The following is a 12,747-nucleotide window of genomic DNA, read 5'->3' as shown; positions in this document are numbered from 1 at the left end:
AGAAAGTGTGAGGGAGCGGGGGAAGATGAGACAAGCCGGGCAGCACTTTGTCAGGACCTGGAGCCCCAGTCACCCCATTGACAGTTAGAGGATGAAGGTTCTTAGCTGTGGCTGTCACCGGTGATGTATGGGCTGATATCTGTCCCAGCTGCTTGGGGTGAGATCAGGACGTTGCCTCAGGAGCAGCACTCCATGACACGGGTTCCTGCAGCCTCGTCCCCCGAGCTGCTCTCCTCAAATATCAATATCGGACAAGAGCAGGGAATGAACATTTAAAAGCTCTCCCCTAGTCTGGCAAATGTGCTAAATACGTCCACAACTTTGGAAGTTTGCTGCTTTCTAGCGCCTCCACTTGGTGCTTAAACTCGCTGCACTGCCGTACACCTGTTTGTCCCAAACACTGAAAGATCTGTGACAAAAAAAATTTTTAAAAATGTGGACCAGATGTGAAGGGGAAAATCCTCGCCAGCAACAGTTAGACTATTGGCAACGACATATGCAACACGTTTCATCGTGAGCCAGAGCAGCCATTATTTTAGACGGGCAAACAAACACTTGACATTGGTTTGACTTGAGCATCTGTACAGCAGAATACAGAGCAACTGCAATGGCAGGAGTGTGTGGTTGACGAAAGTGAGGAGCCACTGGAATATTATGCTAAATTATTAAATGTGTATGCAGTTCACAGGCCCCAGTATCAATTATTTACTATAAAACCTGGGAACCTGAAGGTGGGAAGGATTGAAGTTGTCTGCCATATGCTCGTATATTGCACAGCAGCATTTCAGTTCCTGCACATTTAGCTATTTGAACTGGAGCAGATCATAAAAGCTGAGTGTATATTTGCAATCACGATGCTTAGCTGCATGTTGAATGTAGAAATATAAACTGTCTACTCTGTGTTTAGTTTATTGGGAGAGTTCTGTTTGCCTGCTGTGTTTCAGTACTCTTGAACTTCACAGCAGAGGCAGCAGACCTCTGGGAAATGCAGTATTGTTTTAATGAGCACTGCATCGCTGCAGCTCCCAGTAATACTTCCATGTGTCCTTTCTATATGCTTATTTATAAGTTGTCAGCGGGTGTGGGATGCATCACTAACCGCTGTTTTCTCTTTGCAGATTGGGTACTGGAACGAGTACTCGCGATTTGTAAATATTATGGACCCGCAGGTCTCCAACGACTCCTCAGTGGAAAACCGAACGATTGTGGTCACTACTATTATGGTACACTTTCCATGCAGTTTTAAATGTGTCACGTATTCTGCCACTCAAGGTCATGGTGTTGATTCCAATGAGTGATACATTCTGTCCTGGGCGGGTAGAACCACATCTTTTTTGTGTTGCTTTCCATCCACTCACTACACGTTGAAACAGTCGGTCCGAAGCGGGGGAGTGTTTCAACTGTATCCGTGTGGGTGTCAAAGCATTTTGATTTTCCATACTTCAGTGGCCTGTCGTAGCAGTGACATCACAATAATGGTATAAATGATAATGGTTGACTCCATCAATTACAAAAAGCATACAAATGCATACGTAAGTAGACCTGTCTGTCCTCATCAAGTAAATGTTCAATGACACTTGGGATAGACTGGCCGCAGAATGACTAAGAATGATACTGCAATGGTTTCTAAAGCCGGGCAAAGCAAAATAAACAGCATTGGAGTGGGATACGAAGGTGCGACATTTTTCCTTGTTATCGCCTCTCCAATCTATTTTGTATTGCTCCTCCATGTGTTCTGTGTTGAAGTATACATAACTTGTTGTCCCAGCTTTAGAAGAGGATCTTTTCTTAGGCATCTTCCCAGACCAAAGCATGACAAACAAACTACATATTTAGATTTATTTTTCTTTTAATTGTATTTACTCAACTAAATGTTTCAGGCTTATTGGACGGCTTCCATTGCAAATGCTTTTACTGACTGTATAATGGCAGTATAATTACCTGATGCAGTACTTCATTCTCTGTAAACAAACATTTCAAAATGATAAAGAAAAATGTTTGGAGAGCGATAAGCATCTTTGGAGCTTATTCACGGCGAGATTTTCATTTGTATTCCCAGCTGTAAACCAGCAACACTCAATAGCAAGAGGAAACATTTAACATCTCTTGATGAGAAATACAGTCAGGAGGTAAACACGTGTTAACTAGAGGGAAATACACACTGGATCTGAGGTGAGGGGATACGTTCAGCACAGAACAAACAAACCATTGCTCTCCTACTTGCACTCTAATTGTGTGTGGCTGTAATGACAATGCCTCCTCTCCTGAGCAGTCCTATTGTTTGATAATGATGATGTGCTCAGTAAGAGAAAAGATGAGCTGCACCAGCGTTTTGAAAAGGAGAGGAACACTAGCACGCTCCTGCTCTCCTGATGTAATTATTTTATTTCATGGAGTTTTGGTTTTGTTTTGTTTTTTTTTTTGCATTTTTCCAGATAGCAAATTACAACTCATTCTGTTTTATTTTATTTTATTTTATTTATGTGTTTTTCTTAACTTTTTAAATTGTTAATTTTAATTATTTATTTATTTATTTTTTTTTGGAATGAAAAAGCCTTTAACTGCGCATTGGTGCAATGTGCTTGAATATGTTGAGATAGTATGGGCACTCTCTGATCCCTCTCCTGTCACTGGCATTTACTTATGAAACCCATCCCCATTCCCATCCCCACCCACCTCTGAGCTGACCCACACCCTGTCTACCAATGATTCTGAGCCCTATTAAAACACATTCCGGCCTTCTGTGTTCTCCAACAGAAATGAAAAACTTTCTATGTTTTATTCTCTCCTACTAAATTTAAAAAAAAAAAACCCTCTGCTCTACCCTCCCCACTACCCCTCTTTGTTAACGCTAGAGTTGCAGCCTTGGGCTCTAAATGGGTTGGCTCTACTGGGCTTGGTGTCTGCTGGCTGCCACAGCTTGATGAAAGCAGTGCGACCACATGATCACACTGCTGTTATCAGTACATATTTGTGCATTCGCAGGGCATCATTTGTGTATGCACGACTGCATGGATGTGTTCATAGCAGCTTATAATATTCTTATTATTATGACACGGTGTGTGCGGGCGTGGGTGTGTGAGTGTGTGCACGGACACATGTGAGTGCATGTATGCATATTTCTGTATAACTAAATCTGTGCAAGGGCATGGGAGTGAATAAACCAGCGTGTGTTTGAATCAACAGGAAGCTCCTTATGTGATGTACAAGAAAAATTATATGCATCTGGAGGGGAATGACAGATATGAAGGCTACTGCGTCGATTTAGCATCTGAGATTGCCAAACATGTTGGAATTAAGTACAAACTGTCTATAGTAATGGATGGAAAGTACGGAGCCCGAGACCCTGAGACCAAGACGTGGAACGGGATGGTGGGTGAACTGGTCTATGGGGTGAGTACTGGGAGTCTCGATTTCACTGATTACATGACAGTTTGCAAGGAACTTCAACATGAGAGGAGATCTCATTTTTCTGTCTTAAGGTTATCACCAACCCATTGTGAACTCATCAGCTCTTGCCCAGTTCAAAGTCTGATGCTGTCTCAGGAAGCTCAGCTGTGAGTGAATTTGTCAAACGCAGCCTCAAGCATTGGGGGAGTTGGTGATCATCTTGAGATGGAGAAAATGAAATCATTTCTCAGTGCTGTTCATTGCAATTAATCCTTTTTGCTTAGCCTAGAAAGCTCTCTCTCTCTCTCTTGCAGTCGAAATCTGAGGTAGGTACATGAAAACACTGAGTCCATATGGCAAACACCCTGTAATCACTTTGATGAATGAAAGATTGTATGCCTTTGAAGTGATTGTGTAATTATGTTCAATGTTTCATGTGTATGATGAATATGCCACATTGTAAATTCACAGCTGAGAAAATCTGCTTCAGAATCAACAGCTAAATGGTGGTTTGTGGTTCGAAACAACAAGATCCATGTGTGTGGCGCTCCATAAAGATTGAACCTCTCACATTAGCGCAGGGTCATGCCGTGTTTTACATCTGACAGAGTGCTCCGGCTCTCGCAACACCTCGAGCATTCCAAAATTGTCCCCCTCCTCCCTCCTCACTCCTCGACCCGCTCGCCTTTTCTCCGAGGCCACAATAGTTGAACAGGGGCCAAATACAAAATGCATGAGGGTTAGGCTTCCTCATCTGTTCAATTTCCTAACTATCAACCTAAGAGATTGCCTGGTTTGATGTGCTATCGCCACCAAATTATCTTTCAAATAGGAAAAGTCCACTCCCTGCAGATGGAAGGGGAAAAAAATATCACAATCACATCAATGTCAAGTCTTTCCAGGCCTGTAATTTTACAGCAGGTGGGCCGGGACTAATAGTTTCGTACATTTTGACCTTTTGACCAGTAAAATAATTTGATTTTAGCTGTCTTTTAAAGGTTAGGCCTGAGGCTGCTCTTTATTGCTTTGTTTCTCTCACCATTGATTGAGTGCTGCTTACGCCTGCACAAGGATTAAATGGTTATAGCCCGTCACTGTGTTGTGTTGACAGGGTAAAGAAAACAGTCATGTTTATTGGCTCTATTTGTGCTCCTCGTCTGATCTTGTAAGAAAAACCTTTTTCTGCCTCGCGCTGCTTCAATCCAATGTTTTCGAAGTTGGACATATAAAGACAACACGACACAATAGAAAGAATTGTCTTTTACGTCGTGGCTCCTTTGAAGAGAGCAGTTATTTAATTAATCACACGCACACACAAGCTGCAGTAACACTGTCTAACATGATTAATTATTTTCTTCTGCTTTTACAGAGAAACCCATTGTGATTTCTAAAAAGGCAGCACCACCTCCATGGATATGTTTTGATAACATAATGTGATTGAAGCAGCAGAGCAAAGGAGGGAGATAAAGAGAAACAGCTTGGGAAAAAAAGAGCTAGTGCCAGACCAGAATACGCTGCGTTTGGGAAACCCAGCAAACTGAACGGCATGTGAGGAAGTGTGCATGACTACGGCAACCTCTTTACATTCTGAAAATTAAAGCTAAACACTTTTAATTAAACACACATTTAACACTTATATTGTAATGCAAACAGTTCATTTCAGCATTTTACTGTGTAACTTTTTATGAAATTTCGTGCTTTAAAAAACTGAAAACTTTTTTCCCTCCGTGCCTCATTTGGTTAAACATGACTCAAATACCCTTCTGTCTCAGTGGATCGTTTCCAAGCTGCCTCTCTCAATGTGTTGTACTCCCAGCAAGCAGAGAACATTCCAACAATATTGGCTAACATTATCTACGAGTTCTAATAATGTTTGAAAGAAAACATTTGAATCTATTGTTCAAAAAAGGTTTTGAGGATATTTAACATTTCAAATTATGTTCCTGTGAGGTCAAAAGTTAACTAAGACAGGATCATTTAAACATTCAGAAAATGTTTGGGGGACGTTGTCAGATTATGTTACAAGGTAACAAAAGAAGAATGTTTTCAAACTAACATTCAAAAAATTTTTTCAAGATGTCATCGAGGCCTCAGAATGTGTCTTAATAAAATGTTTCTGTAATTTAAAATGTTGACAAATTTTACCTGCAATATTCTGATGATGTTGCTGTTGACAACGTTCTCTAAAACATTCCTACAATGTTACATGATACCAAAGGAATGACATTCTCAGTGCAATATTTGGAAGATGTTTGAAGAACCTTTTAGGGTGTCTTTAGAAGAACATTCTGTGAACTAAAAGGAAGATTCCTGCTTAAAAAAAACATTACTAGAACTTTCTCGGAACGTTTACAGATCCAAAAGAAATTGTAGGTGGGCTACCCTTGTGAGCTTTTTTCTCCTTTGTTCAGCCAAATGTGACAACTTTTTGGTGTATGATTCAAACTTTTGCTGTTCTAATCTGATTTTTATTATCTAATATCTCAAGTCGTGCAGGTGAAACTCTGCTTTTCCTGTGTGTGTGTGTGTCTGTGTGTGTGTGTGCTTTTTTTCAGCATGCCTTCAAATGTGGCAGTTGGTGGCTTATTTCTGAAAATGTTTTGTATGACTGTGTGATGAAAACAGCTCCAGTCATTCACACATATACTTGAAATGACCTGTTTCTTTATGCAGGTCATGACTAATGCTTGCTGTGCATGTCCCTGTTTCCAGAGAGCAGATATAGCCGTTGCACCTCTCACCATTACTCTGGTTCGAGAGGAGGTGATAGACTTTTCCAAGCCGTTTATGAGCTTGGGCATCTCCATTATGATAAAGAAGCCACAAAAGTCCAAGCCTGGTGTTTTCTCCTTCCTGGACCCACTGGCCTATGAAATCTGGATGTGTATAGTGTTTGCCTATATTGGGGTGAGCGTGGTCCTGTTCCTGGTCAGTCGGTTCAGTCCTTATGAGTGGAACCTCGAGGAACAGGATGAGACCAAAGACCCCCAGACTCCCCCTGATCCTCCCAATGACTTTGGCATCTTCAATTCCCTCTGGTTCTCTCTGGGCGCCTTCATGCAGCAGGGCTGTGACATCTCCCCCAGGTGGGTCAGCTCCAGCAGACACCAGGAGTGGACAGCAGAGTAGAACAGACAAAAAAAATACACAACAACATGAAATTTTAAGTGCAAGGGATGAGATGTGTTTTTTACTAAGCACACAGAGTCACTCAAACACCTTTGCTTCATGTCCTTGTCCTTTAGGTGCTCATTATTCCAAGCGAAGATCAATTTAAATTTACTGCAGCTATTATATGTGTAACTGACACGCTTAAATTATCACCACCAAATTGACTTCATGAATGCTTTCTTCCGACTGAGAAATCAACTTTGACCCTGATTGTTTCACAGTCAATTAAAGACTTGCGCTAGAGTACATTTTAAACGTGTGCCGCTTTCCTTGGAAATGTGCAGTTTTAGTGCTGACACAGTATTTACACAACGCAATTTACAAGGAAATTCTGATGACTGATGCAATTACATACATTAAACAAAACTGGTAGATCTTAGCGGGTTGATCGCCACCACATGTCACTGTGTAATTACATTCTGTGTTTCCCTGTCATCAACCTCCTCCCCTCTCTCAGGTCTTTGTCAGGCCGAATCGTCGGTGGTGTGTGGTGGTTCTTCACCCTCATCATCATCTCCTCCTACACAGCCAACCTGGCTGCCTTCCTGACTGTGGAAAGAATGGTCTCTCCTATAGAAAGTGCCGAAGATCTGGCCAAGCAGACAGAGATAGCATACGGCACGCTGGACTCAGGCTCCACAAAAGAGTTCTTTAGGGTGAGTAGCGTCAGAAAACTGTTTCAGCCGCCTAATCAGTAGCTGCCTTCTTTTCGTTCAGCTCAAATCACACATAACAAGGGCTAAATTTTTCACATTCAGGTGTATTGAATCATAAAAGCTACTCAGTGTAATGTCCTTGATCAACTCCTCCTTGCAGCTTTTCCATTTTGTACCTTTAGCACGGCACTCTTGACCTGCACAAGATTGCTCTAAATGAGGCATGTTGACAGAGAAGCAGTTCTTGAACTCTGATGACATGAACGTGAAATTTATGCAGCAGTACTGCAGTGAGCAACCTTGAGGCACCGGGGCTGTCAGCAGAAAGCGTGATAACAACATGGAAGACTCAGAGGTGATAAAAACAGGAGGCTAATCAAAGCACCCACATCAGACTGAAACTCAGAAGGGTCAGTTCATGAAGCATAATTAGCTAGCTGGCCGTGGCTGGCAAATTGGACCTGATGAAGAAGAGCCCTGTAGGTCAAACAGAGCAGTCTGAAAGACATTTTAGATGGAATAAGCAATATGTCCGTCGGTACGAGGGACTAACCCAGCAATTAAGTCATAAATTAAGTAAAATCTGAAGTGAAAGTGTAATAGTCTCCGAAAGGCAAACACATGCTCAGTATGCAGGCGTCAGGCAGCGCTGCATATCTAGAAGACAACCAACCTTCTGCTGTGAAATCCATAGATGTCTGAGCTCGTGGCGCGGCTGCGCTGGCAGTCCGATGCTGAAAAAGAATTAATGAAACAGCACTCTGCCTGTGATGACGAAAAGGCAATATGACAGTCTTTTATCTTACGCTCCCTCATTACTCATCAGCAGGAGAGAAACAATTCATATGTTTCACAGCTGCAGCCTGTTGGCAGAAAGAGCACTTCATTTGTATTACCCCTGGGTTGAATTGCTCACAACAAAATGCACAATCAAATCCATGTTTTCTCAGACAAAGAGGGACAAGATAGCAGAGCTTGATATTTTAAAGTCCTTTTGTTTAAAGTCTGTAAACTGTCTGTGGCTGCTTACAAAAATCTGTATGCTGTGAAGATAGCACCCTATATTCTTGGAAACATGGCACATGACATGCTCGACAGCACTCCTTTATTCCCCGTAGAACACCTTGCAAGGCCTGTCATCACTTTCCCTTTCATTGGGGAGGCTGCACAGGTGCATATACAGTATGATGTCTTTGTATCACAGACACGATGGATGCCAATTACAGATTAGGTTTCAAGCCTGACAATGGAGCCACCAAAGGTCTCCTGGTAGAACAATCCGAGAAGTGGCCGCTTTTCCTGTATTCTGTGTAATGATCGTCCTAGTTACATCCTGAAGTCTTCAAATAGGAAATGACATGTGTGAACTGCTATTCCAGGGGACTTTTAATTAAAGCTGTAGAGGGCTGACAAGAAAAAAAAACACTGATTAATAGGAGTTCAAGTTCTATTTCAGATCTGTTTTCAGGAAATACATTCAGTCTTAATAGACCCATACGGCATCAGCCAGCTGGAAATTTTAAATCAAGTCCAATGTTTCAAACAAGACATATGTCACCATCTCTGACACTGCTGGCCTTTAATTTTTCATGATTTCACCTGGTTGATTTTCAGGATCTCTCTGCACAAACTTAGTGCTGCTAAAAACTTTTGCTTTCTGAAGCAAAAATTAATAATATACACAGAAACATGAATATCGCTGGTAATACTGAGCTTCCAAACAGCTACTTTCAGCTTGTTTTCCTGTGGTGCAGTTTTTCTGAGCTCCTGATAAATTCAGACATACGGCTTTTTACCTGACAGGGAAAATATTCCCATCACCGTGTGTGTCTTCATTTGGCGATGAGACTGTCGAGAATCTGTGGAGGAATTTTCAAAGAGAGTGGTGTTAGAGTAGATCCCCCAAGAAAGCTCTGATTCTGCTACTCGCAACCTACTAGGACAGCTGGCCTGGGAGCCCGCTGACGTACCCAGTGGAAGCCTGCACGGCTCTCGGCGTTTGGCAGCGCCTCTCTACCCAGTCTTGGCTCCTCGTCCCCCAGACTCCCCTGCTTGTTTGGGCATCTTCTTCTCTCCCCTCGTCTCCAGCCTGTCTGTTGCTTTACCTTGAGACAATGCGAGATAGCTTCAAGCTTTGTGCTGCTCTTCCCCCAACAGCGCAGCTGTCATGCACCGCTGCACCACTGTGGTTTGTTTCATCATTTTAATTCCTGTCATGGATCTTTTCATGCAAGTCAGTTGAATATTTGTGTTTTGGATGATTAGAAAATGAGGAGTTGTACCAGTGAGACCATGTTTATCCTCTTGATGAGGTTTTATTCCATCAAAAGACTTGGCATGGTTACGTTTTGAAAACCTACATGGAAGGAGAAGTTGGATCGTGATAATGGCTAAGATGATAAAATGAGCTGATGTGGCTGTTTAATTACGTGTAAAGACCAGGGTGAGACCATCAAAGACAACCGCACGGCTGTCCCTTCATGCACCTCATTTAACAGCGTAACAATGAAGGAATGATAATTGCATAGAGAAATGAGACCACAGCATTGTTTTCTGTTCTCCTCAAAAGATTATACATCACCCAAAGCCTCAACGGCAAACATCATGCATCTTACTGATCTGCAGGTGTGGTAGAGAAGGCAACAACAGCTTGAGTGCAGTCACCAATGCATTTTACTGAGCATGAAAATCAATTTCACGTCTCAGCTATTGTGGCACAGACACTATAGCTTCAGCATGGTCCAACACAATGTTTAATAAGTAGCTTCTTATGCAGAGCAGACCTGCATTAGGGCAGGGTTGCATGAAGAAGAGCCAGCGAGGAGATTTCTACAAGGAATCCTGAGGTTGCCCTGCAATCATATGCACCACATTGTAACACAACTCCCCGAGCTCTTGTCACTTTGTGTTTCAATGCAGGGCAGAGCAAAGAGGAAGCTCCTATAAAGATTAGAGCCAGTTTGCATAAAAGAGAAAGCTGACAAAAGTGACTAATGCAAGCTAGGCGTAACCTCTGAGGAAAAGCGCTGTCCTCAGAGGGCCTCGTCGAACTTTAGATGAGCAGCAACAGCAGGCGCGAGAGGAGCTATTGGAAGTCCATCAAGAAGCATCAAAGACGAGCAATTGGTATTCAGGGTGTAGCATGTGGCACTTCAATGACAAAGTACACCCCCAGAGCCTCAACTTTCATCTCTGCATACTTGAGATACAGGTAGTCCCGGCATACAGGATATTGGGGGAAAGTAGCGAGGCCTACAAACAAAATGGAAGGGAAGTAAAGTCGAACGAAATGTAGTAGTGGGTGTTTGGAGATGGCCTTTCGATACACAAGCAGTGGAGCGTATGGGAGAGAGGCTATAATGAAAGCAGACTGAGATGCCAAAGGAAGAATAAAAAACAGGCTGCAGTTCGGAGGGCAGTGGACAGAGGTCTGGAAATGCTGCGTAGCTCCCAATCAATACAGATTAAGTGGTTATTTAGAATAGAGAGGTCAATTTCTCTGACTTGGGACTTTAATCACTTGTCTCTTCTCAGACATTTTAATGGCATTGTTGGAGATTCTGGAACAATAAAATCTGTAAACGGTAGATTCACCAGTGATCTTACAAAACACAGAAATGTAAACCCCTCTTGTCTTTCTTTTCTTTCCTGTGTCACAGTTGGACTTTAGAGACTTTTTTCAGGCCAACAAGCATTTTATCTCTAGACCGCAACGATCAACCTACAGGGTACTCGGTTTTAGTGGAAGACGGTAAAACTTGTGTCTTCCAAGGCAGTTGGAAACAAATAGATGCCAGTGGCTGATGAACGCTAATGGGTTTCCTTTTAAAGTTTTTGATCAAAACTTTTATGGGACTTGTTGTGAATCCACTGCAGATAACAGCATAAATACAAGACTGATGTAAATCCAAATTAGGCTCCTTTCCAGGAGCTTCTGCAACTCGGTGCAATCTCATTTAAAGATTGTGGAAAAAATAAGAGTACTCCTGGGGCATTCTGTCCATGTTGTAAGAAAACAAGTCATCATCCGCTGCAGCAGTTGCTGTAATAAATTAAAACCCTGGTAATTTTAACAAAATTAAACAGCTTTTACTTTGATAGCACAGCTAATGTGAGAAAAGAGAGGCAAGTACTTTCTTAAATTGAGGAAAAAATTCACAACACTCTCCTCTAAAGTCTTTTTTAAAAATAATTCTACAGCCTTCAGTCCTCTCTATCCTGCTGTTATCACTGACAGGTTTTAAACTAACCACAGGCCCTTCAACTTGCTCATGTGTTTTTCCTCTCCTCTCTAGCTGTGATCTTTATCCCAAGAATGACTTATAGAATAGAAAAGCAGCTAAACACATAAATTGTTAATAAACAACATTATTACACCATTTCTAAAAAAAAAAAAAAAAAAGACACACAGTTGTTATCTGAACACATGAAATGAGCATACTGTTGAGAAAATGCTCTGTACTGAGGCTTTTTTTTTTTTTTTTTTAATTGTTATTGTTTAATTACAAATCTCGGTGGAATTTTAAATGAGGTTTTCTTACTTCTGGAACAGAACCCAAAAATTCAGGTTTCACTTCAGCTCTCCGTAGGCAGGACCTCCAGGGGAAGAGGCTCAGATATAAGTTACAATATATGAGGCTGCAATAAGAAAAATCTAAATAAATAAATCTACTCCACACTGTTAAATGAAACAATTGCCCTGTGAGTCGAAACACACTTTAGTTTTAGCTTTAGCACAACAGAACATAAAGTTTAGATCCAGCAAATACAAATGGGTGATGTCTAAAACATGAAAGACTTCCCCCAGGTAGCAGCAACAACAACACCGTTTCCGTTGGAGCATAAATGATGCAGGCCACTGTATATCATGTGTGGATAGGCTATTAATTAAACCTTGTAGTGCAACATGGAGTATTTATTACCTTATGAGTCATTTATTAGCACTTACAGTTTAAGTATTAGCGCTTTACTTCTGCTGGGAAAAATAACATCTGCCCTCAGACTCAGTCCTAAAACAGTTAACAGCCAGATATTTCCCTGTGGAGTTACCGGAGACTGAAACAGGGCTAAAAGAATCACCAGTTTCACCAGTTTTTCCTCTAACCTCATCTCGCTCACGGCAGGTCTTGTTCCTTTTTATTTCTCGTCTTAAGTCGGCAGGTTTGAATAACAGACCTGAGTTTGTCTCTATGACTACTACAAGACGGCAGGAAGCTCAGACAGACTTGCAAGAGGAACACCTACACAGATGATGTAACCAGCGTCTCGTAGGTAGGAGGGCTGGCTGAGATGGACTATTTAGGTGCTCCATTATGATGAGAGCAGCATTGTGATTGCTTTAGTATAATTTTAAAGCCGTTTAGAGGAGAAGGGTGATTCCATTTGCAAGTTACCCAACACAGAGCCATGTTTCTTTTTACTTAACACAATGGATATCAACTGCAGCCACTCCCTGTTAATTGGCAGGCAGCTCATTTGGAATACAGCGGTATGTTCTAACAGGGCCATTATATGGTGTAAAGGAGCGCCA

General features: G+C 41.8%; 1 protein-coding gene across 6 annotated transcripts in view; it reads left to right on the top strand.

Annotated features, from left to right (window-relative positions):
* Nucleotides 1–12,747, top strand: part of gria3b (glutamate receptor, ionotropic, AMPA 3b) — an 85,208-nt gene that overhangs the window by 60,692 nt on the left and 11,769 nt on the right. For all 6 annotated transcript variants that reach the window (XR_002746073.3, XR_008603798.1, XM_023268779.3 and 3 more), the window contains exons 9-12: nt 1,119–1,223; nt 3,187–3,393; nt 6,103–6,476; nt 7,019–7,217. Coding sequence is in view for 4 of the 6 variants with exons in the window: in XM_023268779.3 (XP_023124547.1) it covers nt 1,119–1,223; nt 3,187–3,393; nt 6,103–6,476; nt 7,019–7,217 (885 nt within the window). In the remaining 2 variants the exon portion in view is untranslated. The remainder of the gene's footprint in view (nt 1–1,118; nt 1,224–3,186; nt 3,394–6,102; nt 6,477–7,018; nt 7,218–12,747) is intronic.

The sequence above is a fragment of the Amphiprion ocellaris genome, chromosome 13 (assembly GCF_022539595.1).
Source record: "Amphiprion ocellaris isolate individual 3 ecotype Okinawa chromosome 13, ASM2253959v1, whole genome shotgun sequence".
In the NCBI taxonomy this organism is placed as follows: Eukaryota; Metazoa; Chordata; class Actinopteri; family Pomacentridae; genus Amphiprion; species Amphiprion ocellaris.
The sequence above is the reverse complement of the archived record's forward strand: the minus strand, read 5'-3'. Positions and strand labels throughout refer to the sequence as shown.